The sequence below is a fragment of the Parambassis ranga genome, chromosome 10 (genome assembly GCF_900634625.1).
Source record: "Parambassis ranga chromosome 10, fParRan2.1, whole genome shotgun sequence".
In the NCBI taxonomy this organism is placed as follows: Eukaryota; Metazoa; Chordata; class Actinopteri; family Ambassidae; genus Parambassis; species Parambassis ranga.
In genome coordinates this window covers 23,694,127-23,706,578 of record NC_041031.1, presented here as the reverse complement: position 1 = coordinate 23,706,578, position 12,452 = coordinate 23,694,127, and the positions used below count along the sequence as shown (strand labels likewise).

General features: G+C 46.8%; 1 protein-coding gene across 1 annotated transcript; it reads left to right on the top strand.

Moving 5' to 3' along the window:
• Positions 1–355: 355 nt before the first annotated feature.
• emx3 (empty spiracles homeobox 3) lies at positions 356–8,996 on the top strand. Its single transcript, XM_028415925.1, has 3 exons — positions 356–1,064; positions 5,413–5,597; positions 6,978–8,996. Exons 1-3 carry the CDS (start codon positions 698–700, stop codon positions 7,143–7,145), a joined length of 720 nt encoding a protein of 239 aa, XP_028271726.1. The 5' UTR covers positions 356–697; the 3' UTR covers positions 7,146–8,996.
• The last annotated feature ends 3,456 nt before the right edge of the window (positions 8,997–12,452 follow it).

Genomic DNA, 12,452 nt, shown 5'->3' with positions numbered 1-12,452 from the left:
CACACTCAGACACAGGCACACACACACACAAACAGACACACACACAGTGTTTTGATGCAGCTGATGGAACGGCAGTTGTGTAGTTGTGTAGTTGTGTGGAGACACTACTAAACTGTTTGTTTTTAAACGGCTTCATTCTTTAAGGTTTCATTAAATGAGATGTTTTCAGGATGTTCATCATCCTCTTCATCCTCACCTTTAACACTCCTCCTCCTCCTCTTCACCGTCATCCATCAACAAAATGGCTGTCGGAGGGGCTGCCTCTGCGCATGCTCAGCGCACCTCTGGCCGGGAGGGCAGGGCAGGTATCTGTGCACAGCCTGCGGACTGACAGACACTCCCGGCTCGGCTCAGACTGCAGCATGCGGCGGCAGGAGGAGCGCGCTCACACCGACTGATCAGAGCCTCGCTGCCCGCCGCTCTCTGCTCGAACCCGGCTTCAGCCCGGAGGATCCCCGCGGCGCTCTGAGGAGCCTTCCAGCGCAGCGTCTGTGTTTTTCTTTTCCACGCGCAGAGTGGGCAGAAACACCGCCCGGACAGGTGAGAGGACCCACTCCCAGGTGCACCCTCTCAGGATCTTTTGCGCACCGGTGGACTCACGGGGAGAGTTATGGGGAGACTTGGAGTCTGAGTCCGCGGACCTGGACCCACTGAGACCCGCTCCATTCCCCTGATCCACGCAGCGCAGGTGCTCACGATGTTCCAGCACGGCAGCAACAAGAAGTGCTTCACCATCGAGTCCCTGGTCGGGAAGGAGGCGAACAGCAGCTCCGGGGACGAGCCCATCCGGCCCACCGCGCTCCGGTTCCCCGAGCCCCTGCACCCTGCGGCCGCCGCCGGGGTGTTCGGCTCCTGCTTCCAGGGCGGCAGCGCGAGGACTTTGTTCCCGGCCGGGCCGGACATGGTGCTGCAGGAGCCCGGCACGCACTCGCAGGGCCCCGGCGGGCTGCCGCTGCACCCGCTGCAGATCCCCCCGCAGAGCTTCTTCAGCCCGCAGCACCGGGACGCGCTCAGCTTCTACCCGTGGGTGCTGCGGAGCCGCTACCTGGGGCCCCGCTTCCAAGGTGAGCCGGGAGGAGGGCCTGTTATTGATTACACATTTGATCACCTTTATTGATCAGCAGTCCTGTGTGTGTGTGTGTGTGTGTGTGTGTGTGTGTGTGTGTGATATAATGTTTTTTTTTTCTTCTGATGTGTTTAATTCTAAAAAGTTTAAAAACGTCAGTTTGATTTTTATTTCTAATTATTTTTATTTTTGAATTGGTCTAAATCAGAGTTCAGTCCCCGCAGGCTGGTTGAGCTGCAGGTCATGTCCTCTTTTTAGTTGTTAAACTGTAAATCACCTCTGATCACTGAGCGTATTGATCATGTGCTCAGCTGATTTGTGCGGATCGTTTTCAGATTCTGTGATTTTTTTTTTTGCATCGAAACGAAACTTTCCTTCAGTCTGCAGCTGAAAATCAAACAGATCGAAGGAGAAACTTTCTCCTCAGACGGCGGATTTAAGGTGGATTTAAGGTGGTCTGTCTGTGAAGCAGTCTGAGTTTCTGTCAGCAAATATTTCATTTTTTAATATTTTGTTTGAGTTTGAATGAGTCTCAGGCTTCAGGTGAAGGCGGCAGCGTTAAAACAGGCGGATGATGCTGAGAGGAGTTTTACTGTAACCGGCGCGTTCAGAACAAAAGCTGACATTTAATTCACAGATAATCATTTAATCACCATCAGTGACCATGTGACCAGAAAGTCCAGCAATAAAAACCTAGCAGAACGTTTATTATTATTATTATTATTATTATTATTATTATTATTATTGTTGTTGTTGTTGTTATTATTATACTTCCGGCCATCACTGTTTTATTATTTAATAAAGCATGGTTATTGTCCGACACTATATTCCCGTGCAGACAAATTGTTTTGAAAAAAGAAATGATTTCATGTGATTATTGAATCACAGTGAATCAAAGCGGGAGAGATAAAACACAGACTAATAACTGCGTCATAATTAGAAAACATGTTTTAAATAAATATTCACAAAGAGAACCTCAGCTGATTTAATTCCGCGTTTTCCTGACGATCATTAAATGATCAATAAACATAAACCGGACAAAATGACACACGTGACGTTTGTCCCTAAAAGTTTAAATAAAGTTTAGTTCAGTCATTTTATTGATTGTTTTGTGAATATTTGTGATGGTTTTTTTTAAATTAATTCTGAAAATGAGATTTTAGTCATAATTATTATTTTATTCGCTTTAAATTTTAAATTTAAATAAAAACAAATCAAATATAAATTAATGTAGCAGACTCGGAAACGACTAGATGACATCAATCAATAACATTTACAATAACTGAAGTTATTTATGATTTACAGTGTTCAGCACAAACATTAAAATTAAATCTCAAGATTAGTCAGAAGAGAATAATTTACAGCCGCAGATTTATTAATTTATTTTAATCCTTCACAGCTGAAGTGATTGACAGGAACGTCTTTGATCATTAATAATAAATAAAAATGATCATCACAATCATTTCCACGTGAACAATAATAACACAGCTCGGACATAATTCACCTTATTTTAAGAAAAACGTTTTTACAGATTTTAAAACATTTATTTTAATTTCTGTCAAACACTGATAATAATCTGATATCATCTGAATATAATCTGATATCAGATTATTACATCTGAATATAATCTGAATATTTTTTAACTCTTAAAGACAATCCTGTTTGGGGACTATTTTCTGTGGTGGATGAATCTGTGAGGATTAAAGAAAGAAAGATATTTTCTGTAGTGAAGCTTTGACACACACACACACACACACACACACACACACACAGTGAGCTACCTCAGACTGAATGAGTTTCCTCTGATCTGATTATTGGTTTATGAATTGATCAGTAATCAGTGTTTAGCTCACTTGTGTGTGAGTCTGTGGTGGTGTTTTTGTGTTTTCAGTGCTGTTTTGTGGTGGTGTTTTTTTGTGTGTTTTCAGTGCTGTTTTGTGAGTCTGTGGTGGTGTTGTGTGTTTCCAGTGCTGTTTTGTGAGTCTGTGGAGTTTCTTCAGGTTTTGTCACATATTTGTTGCAGGTGTGTCTAAAGTGGTGCTTTCTGAGATGTTGTGTGAGGGTGTTTTGTGTGTCTCTGTGGTGTGTGTGTGTTGTGTGTGTCTGTGGAGGAAGGATCATTGGGCTGATCAGTAACAGTCAAACAGAGCAGCTATGCTAACCATGTTAGCTGCTAACCCTGATCCTGGTGGTTCAATTAATATCAATACCCGTCAGCCTGATGGCCAATTGGCAGCAGCGGCCGGTCGTCATGGTTACATGATGTCTTTTGTTTGCTTTAATGAGAGGAGGAGGAGTCACAGGCCCAGACTTGTTTTCAGAGGAAGGAGTCTGATGTTCCTCCTCTTCATCCTCCTCTTCCTCTGAAGGCTTTTATCGATAATTCGTCAGTTTCGTATCTTTGTCCATCATCGCTCATGTTTTGACAGAGACTCTCTGAGTGTTGGTCATGTGACTGTTGCTCACATGTGACTCCATCATGGTTCCTGCTGGGTGCTGAGGGGGACTGGACTTTCTGTTTTTACTGAGTCTTGTTGGAGTGGACTGTTTTAACAGGGACACGTCTGATCCTCCGCCCTGCATGCTGATCTGTCTCTGGATGAGACAAGTGTCAACACTTTATAAGTAAACAGATGTTACATGTAGGATGATAAAATATTTCAAGCTCCGAGTTTTGTTGGGTTCTGTCATGGTGCATTCAGGGACAATCAGGGAGTTCAGAGTCAGTCAGGCGTTTTCAGAGCTGTGATGGACAGTGTGACGAGTGTGTCATATTTTCAGAGAAGTGTCCTTGGACGTTGTCGACGTTCTTTGTGTTTAATTCATCGGCGCGCCCGTGACCTCTGACCTGGGAACCTCTCCCTTGTTACATTAAAGGATCATTTCAGGTAATTTGACACTCGGCTGAAACGTTTGCAAAGCGGGTGGGCCATCAGTCACGGCTCCCGCCTGCCGCTTTGCATGTGAATGTCGCTTTGCAGACGCTAACGTTGGATAAAAGGCGCGAGAACGTGTCGACGGTCTCACCGCCATCTTTGTCCTGCTCGCCTCCTTGAAGCCACTTTTTTTGCGTGTCAGTGGCGGCGTCTCTTTTCACAGATTTGTTTTTATGTAAAATACGCAGAAACATTTACGTACGATTTTAATAAACGGTCAGAAAAATAAAGCAGACGGTTTGGACACAAAGACGTTCGGTTTGAGCGACGCTCAGATTTCTGTCGCAGCACGCGTCTGATAAACAAATTTTAACCTGCGATCGCCTCGGTCGAAACACGCCAGCAGGAAACCCAGCTGAACGCAGGAGGAGGAGGAGGCGGCGTCCCGTGTCCCCAACAGGAAGTCGCACTTCAAGCAGTTTGTGTAGCTGAAGCTCGATATGTCGGAACACCTCTCAGCTTTAGTCCCAGGAGACATTCATTCATGCAGCCGTCAGACCAGGGTTTGATGATGTAGATCATTGATTATCAGCAGGTCTGAGAACTTCGTGTCCACGTCCACTGTTTGTCCTCATGCAGACCTGTGAGAGCAGCAGCTTCACCGTCCAGCTGTCTGTCTGCGTACAGGGAGACTTTACACACAGGTGTCCTCTGCACTGAGGACACTGTGGACACAATAAAACCAACCAGGACTCTTCAGAGTCTCTTGAAGCGTCCTGTCTCACATTGTCTCAGCACATTGGTTTGTCTTCATGATTGTGTGTGTGTTGACACACAGACGCCACTTTGTCCTCTGATGGCGAAGCTTCCATCACACTGAGCGCGGCGTGGACAGGATGGACGCCTGTTTCACCTCAGGTCCCATCAGTAACTGTGATTCAGTGACACTGCTCCGTCCATCATCACAGCCATGAAGCTGCTTCTCTGTTCGCTCTATTTTTATTTGCATATAAACAGTGTGAGTCTCTACGTGTGTGTGTGTGTGTGTGTGTGTGTCCTGATGTTGGACTTTGTTTAAAGAGCTGAAGCAGCGTCACTCTGTGGTCTGACAGCAGATCCAGATGCAAATGTCAAACAGACGAAGTGTTTGTTCAGATTAACCACACACACACACACACACACACACACACACACACACACACACACACACACACACACACACACACACACACACACACACACACACACACACACACACACACACACACTGTTAGAGCTGCTTCAGAGTTCTATCCCTGTGAGGACACATGAAGCTTGTGGACTCGGCTGCGGTGTTTTTGCCCTGGATGTTGGCTCTCAGGCTGCCTGCTGCCTGCAGACACAGCTGAGGGCCTGAGAATCACCACATGTTTGTTGATTGTTTGAATTTCCTCTCGGGGGTCAGTAAAGCATTTATCCATGTATCTACAGGGGAGGACAGCAGTCCGGAGAACCTGCTGCTTCACGGGCCGTTCTCCAGGAAACCCAAACGGATCCGGACGGCATTCTCGCCCTCTCAGCTGCTGCGCCTGGAGCGAGCCTTCGAGAAGAACCACTACGTGGTTGGAGCCGAGAGGAAGCAGCTTGCCAGCGGGCTGTGCCTGACCGAGACGCAGGTAGGCATCATGGGAAATGTAGGAGGGGGAGGATGAAAAACTAATAATAATAATGTCTCTCAACAACAAATATATCAGTATATATATATATATATATATATATATATATATATATATATATATATATATATATATATATATATATATATATATATATATATCAGTATTGATGAGTGAATGAATGAGTCAGCCCAAACACATGAATGGATGAATGTGCTGTTACTTCCAGTATTACTCTGGTTGTAATCTGGCTCTGATGTGACGTCAGGCTGACTTTGAGCGATGATCCAGATCAGAGGGGGGAGGGAGTGAGTCGGCTGTTAGTCAGCCGCTCTGCCTTTTCTCAGGAGTGATGGACGCGGTTTATCATCAGGTCGCCGCGCTGATACAAGCCCTGACGCCAGAGAAGCGGCGTGAATCATCCGTGATTTTTTACGAGCTGATTTCACAACAGGAAAGAAACCGTCAGTCATCCTTCACACATGAACCACAGCCGTGTGCCGACAGAGAGCATCCATCCACACAGAGCTGGTCCGGGTCAGCTGGTCCGGGTCAGCTGGTCCGGGTCAGCTGGTCTGGGTCAGCTGGTCCAGGTCAGTTGGTCCAATCCGGTCTGAGAAATGGCAGGCTGCTCGTCCTCAGCAGATTTTCCTGCTGAGAATAAACTGTTAAAAACAGGACTCGAGTTTTAAAGGTCCATAAATCGTCAACAGCTTATTAATAATAATCTATAAACTTCAGATTTATCGGCTGTCACGCCTCTGTGCCAAACCTCAGAACAACATGTCAAAGTGCTGACGACTTATGCACGACAACCGCTACCTGCTAACACAACACAGCTGCTAATGATTCTGCATCAGTTTATCAGAACGTTCCATCTGAGGCCTGACGAGCTCTTCCTGTTTGTCGTCATGTGACTGTGTGTGTGAGGCCGTCCTCGCTGTCAGAGGGTTTGTGTGTGTGTCTTCATCAGCGGCGTTGAAGCGTCTCCTCGGGCCGTTGGGAGCCTATCAGCCGTGTCGATCTGGATCCTGTCATCCAGATTTAGTGCAGATTGTGCAACGCCAGCTCGCAGCCAGCGCGGCGAGTTTTAACAGCGCTGCGTGTCACAGCCGTGTTTTACCAGCGAGGAGGCCTTAAATCACAGAGAGGCTCGCACACATCCATCACAGCGCTGACAGCAGCTGCAGCGGAGGTTGATTTCAGACCTACATCAGCTCACACCAGCACTGACTGGCTGACGGCCGTCCGACCCTCCTGCCCCCCAGGGGCACTGGACCTGGCTGACCTCTGATGACATCACTGTTTCCCTCTACAGGAGCTGAGAATGTTTCTTGTCTGCAGTGTCATAAAGTCGTACCTGTGTGTGTCTGTGTGCAGGTGAAGGTGTGGTTCCAGAACCGCCGGACGAAGCACAAGCGTCAGAAGTTGGAGGAGGAGTCTCCTGAAGCTCAGCAGAAGAGGAAGGGCAGCCAACACGTGAGCCGCTGGAGGGCCGCGACGCAGCAGGCCGGCGGCGAGGACGTGGACGTCATCAGCGAGGACTAGACTGCAACATGCTGTCTCACACACACACACACACACACACATGAAGCTAGGACAGAAACACACACCTGCAGGGTGTTAAACAGCCTGAGTTTAGCCAACGATGCTAAACATAAACCAGTCATTCACAGCAGGTCATCAGGACTACAGGCAGCTTCTCAGTGACAGGCTAACGTTAGCTGTGCTATCAGGTGACACGTGATTCAAAGGATGCATTTAATGTCTGTGACCTTCAGTTGATTCCAATCAGACCCTTTGATTGAACCAGTGTTGATCTGATCCATTATCAATACATGTGATCAGCAGTCAAAAATCAGTCTCAGTGATTCTGTGTAGAACGTAAAGTCATAACACACCTAATAATAATGTCAAGGTCTGCATTTCAAAATAAAAGCCCATGCAGGCTTCCTGATTACAGCTCAGATTAGATTAAGATTAGAATTCAGGATGACTTTATTGATCCCTGTGGGGAAATGAAGGGAGTTTTGCATTAAGTACTAAAATAGTTTGAAGGAAAGAAGACAGACCAACAAAAACATCAAATAACTTCTGGAACAACACAATAAAACACACACACACTCACACACACACACACACACTCACACACAGCATACCTTTGTGAGGACTGCTGGATGCTCCTGAGACGTCCGTCCTCATTTGGATGATGACAGACTTCCTGTTGGACTGACGGGGACGTCTGAGGGGCAGAAACAGACACAGACTGTGGACTGAACGCCCGCCGCTCGGTCCTGGCGCCAAGTGAAGCCAGCGTCCTGAAAAACAGACTTTAGAGGAGGAGGAGCTGCTGGGCTGAAGGTTTCTGAGCGCCGTCATGATGCAGATCAGGTTCATCCAGCAGAGACACACAAGTGAGCTTAAAGACGGGAGGACAGACGTGAGGACAGACGGGGAGGACAGACGTGAGGACAGACAGGGAGGACAGACATGACGTCAGAGACTCAAATTAAATAAATAAATTCCTCGTGTGACGTCCTGCTCCTCCAGTCACTCAGAATCTCTGACCCTGTGTTACTAAACAGAAGTTGAAGTCATTTCCTTTACGGGGCGACTGACCATGTGACCTCCTCAAGTCCTGGTCCTTTTTTTTTCTGCTGGATGAACCTGAAAAGTTATTTTATATTTTTTATGGCCAACAACCTGTTTCTGACTTCCTGTCTGCGGCTTCAAAGGGACAGTCACAGAAAGTAGTTCCTGATTCCTACAAAAACACACGAGTTCCTCAGGTGTGTGTTTTTTATGTATGCTGCCATCATAGGACAAATCAAACATCGATGATCAAGAACAACATGAGTATGTGGGGTGATCTGTCCCTAAAAAACAGCGCGGCTGTTGGGACTACTTCCTTTGGCGGATGAACACGGCCTGTCCGTGTTAAAGGTGTTGAACAGCTGTTAAAGAGTGTGTCGGCCGTAATAAAATGTTGTTTTCGTGTTTTCGCGCTCAGAGGCCTGCAGCTCCTGCACTCCGCCTCCCTGCTGGTCGTCTGTTTGTTTGTTTGTTTGTTTGTTTGTTTGTTTTGTTGCCTTTTGGGGGAAAATGTAGGTATTTATGTAAAATGGATTTGAAAGTATTCTATGCATCTGATGTGTACATAATGATATAATGACGACAACGCGTGGACTGTCCTGTCTGTTCTCATCCTGTTTGTTTCTTCTTCCTGGACAGAGTTACCTCATCACCTCCTGATGTAGCACTTCTTCTTAGTCAGATCTATTTTTTCATCGTTTTAGGATTGAATGCACTAACTGTACGTTTCCTCTGAAAGGAAGAGAAAGGAGCTTTGTACTTCCTGTGTTCAGATTTGGAAAAATAAAAAACAAACGATAAAAACGGTTTCCTGTCTCTTCTGCCGGGGTTATTTATTCATGGTTATATGAATGTAAACAGATTTTTATAGAGAATTATTATTTTGTGACGTTTTAAATTTTTAAAATATGAAATATATATATATAATATATATTATATATTTATATTTATATATTTAATTTATAGTATTTCTGCATCTTTCATTTTTGTTCATCAAAGTTTAAAAATATATAATAATTTATTTAACTTGTTTTGAATTAATAATCTCCGTTTTAATGTGTTAAATTTTAAATCATGAATCCGTAACTCAAGCAGATTATTTAACTCATTTAATCCTGCTGAATTAGATTAGATTAGATTACCGGAGCTACAGCCTTTATTTATTCAGCATGTTTTAGTTTTTTACTCTTTTCATAAACATACCTCCATAAATGACCCCATCCAGGCTGAAGCAGCGGCCTCTCTCCTGGATCCTCCGGCGGCCGCAGCGGCTCTCCGCCCGCGGTGTCCGCTTGTCCTGCGGCCTTCAGCAGCTGCGAACCCGCGGCCTCCCCGCGGCTCCTGGATCCACACGTGCTACAGCTGAACGAATTAAACAGGATTATAATTAATAAATCTGCACACGGGATTTTAACAGGGGATTATCAGCGTGTTTCCGTCTGTTTGATTCAAACAACATCCTCGTTAAAATTCGTTAAAGAGCGTCGATGTTCAGAGGAAACAAACCCTGAGGAACCCTCATCTGAGCAGCGTCCTCATGATTAATAAATAATATGAGTGATTTGAGAGGGGAAGGATCCTCCTGAGCTCCACGGAACAGCCGCATGTATTTCAGTTCGTGACAAAGTTCATTATGAAACGTGCAAAATAAAAATAATAAAAAAAATTAAAAAAAAAGAGCCACAAAACCCAGAAAACCCACAAAAACACTACAAATATATGATATAGAGTAAATGTAAGTATTAGAAAGAGGAAACAACATGAGGTTCAATGAAGAACTGAAGAACCTGAAACCGCCTGAACACAACCAACAGAGACAACAGACACACACAGCGGCACAGTGACGCAGTCAGTCCAGCATCCACGTGCAGGCTGAGGCTGCACAACCTCCGCAAACACAGAGCACACCTGCACTTCCTCTAGTGTCCACTAGAGGCTGGTCAGAAACACGCATGTTCTGAGCCTGGTGGGACGTGTGTTAATGTAAGGTTTGTATAATATTGTGTATTATGCGCTGCAGGCAGTGTTATCAATAACGATGACGTCACTCCTGTTTGATCGGTTCCAGGTGAGAGCAGGTGAGTGATGATCAGTGGTGATCAGCGGACTCAGATGGTCCTGATGGGCTCAGCCTGAATAAGAAGGCTGAATCCTCCCCCTCCAGGCGCTGCTACCTGCCTGTTGGTGTTGTTGCCATGGAAATGTTTCAGTATTCACATTGGGAGGCTGAAATGAAATAACAGATGGTGGGATGCATGTAGGTGCAGGACAGAAACAAACGATCACTTCTTGTTGTCTGCTCGGAGTGAAGCCACTGTTTAAAGCCGATCCACCGCGATGAGCATCAAATGATCGGAGCAGCAGAAACAACAGAGTTCAGCCTCTGATAAACATTTTCAGTCCTGTTCGTGTGTGAAGATCTTTCACAGCAAACGTCACACAATCCTGTCTTTATCACTTCAGTCTCACTTTAAAGCAGCTCGCTAAACACAAAACTGCAGTTCCTGCAGTGACCACCAGAGGCGGGCTCCAAAACTCATCATCCCCACAGACCTCCGTTAAAACTTCTGCACAAACAAACATGCACCGGTGATTTGGTCTGTCAGTCATTTCATGACAACTGAAGCTGGGGACACACCATGATTCCCTGCTGAATAAAGTCTGCATGGGCTGGGGACAGGGTGAGGACATGCCGGGGACAGGGTGAGGACATGCCGGGGACAGGGTGAGGACATGCCGGGGACAGGGTGAGGACATGCTGGGGACATGCCGGGGACAGGGTGAGGACATGCCTGGGACAGGGTGAGGACATGCTGGGGACAGGGTGAGGACATGCTGGGGACAGGCTGGGGACATGCTGGGGACAGGCTGGGGACAGGGTGAGGACATGCCTGGGACAGGGTGAGGACATGCTGGGGACAGGGTGAGGACAGGCTGGGGACAGACCTCAGCCTCACACATTCAGACACGTTTGAATTTCTCGGGCCCAGTCTGAACTCAGTCCTGTAGTGTGAACTGACACCGACCAACTGCAAACATGTGCTGCCCACAGCCAATGAAAAGAGAGGGTGAGAAACAGGAAGTAGCATCAGAAGACAGGACGTAGCAGAAAAATCAAAACAACGGTTGACTTGATCCAAAGCCGGTGTTTCTTCTTCGTGAGTCTTCTTGTTCTTCGAGTTCGTTGGCAGTTAGCAAACAACTGGCGAGTGTGTTTGATATGTGTGTGATCCCTCATCATCATCATCATCATCCTAAACGTTTTAGTCCCAATGACCCTCTTTACCTAACCTGAACCAGGTGGATGTGATGCTCAAGCGTTGCCATGGTGACGCAGGCCGTGGGCTCTCACCGGGCCTCCGGTCTGGTCGCCTCCTGCAGAAGTTGGCTGTGTTCTTCTGCTGTTGAGCCTCCGCTCGGCTGTTGGGTGAAGTTTGTTCACACTTGTTGAGCCCTCCAATCAGCCGCAATTAGCGTCAGTCCTCCAGCGGCGCTGTGTGTGTCACATCAGACGGCCTCAGCGGCTCTGTGCTGTTAATCAGCGTATTTATCCAAACACGGCAAATTAAACCAGCCTCTCGTTATCAAACCCCTCATCAACCAAATCAACTTAATTGCTGCAAATGGAAGCAATTAGCATCAGAGGCTGTCGTTACCCACTCTGCTGCCGCACGGCTCCACGGCAGGGGACGCGCGCTGTCCGCCCCACGCCACCATCACGAAGCTTACGGCTGATATTTACATGAGGAGGAGGATTCACATGATGGGATCCGTGACAGCGCCTCGTTACAGGGAAGCTCGGCTCTGTGTCTGCTGCGGGTGAAGATGTCGGGGCATGGCGGAGGGGAATTCCACCTGAACACACACTCTCACAGGAGCCCAGCAGCACCACACACTTTCCATGAATCCAGGAAGTGTGTGCCCTTCAGGAGGGTGGGATGCTCGTCTCCCCCTTCTGGCAGTGACGGTAACTACACAAACACGATTTTGTTGTGTGTCCTCTGATTGGACCGGCTGTGGCTCCGCCTGTAGGGTTGGAGCTAAGCTAACCTTGCCTGGCTAGCTCAGCTAGCATCAGACTGCTTTGATTGATTACTGTGCGCTTCATTGATTATTTTAAAGGGCCCTGATGGAGGAAAGGTGGAACACAGAAGCAGCCGCAGAGCCGCCGTCTGTAAACATGGAACATCTCTAAACGTCAGTGATTCACCTCCATCGATCATACAGAGGTTATTGATGGCTCGCCTCACTAACTGCAGGTAA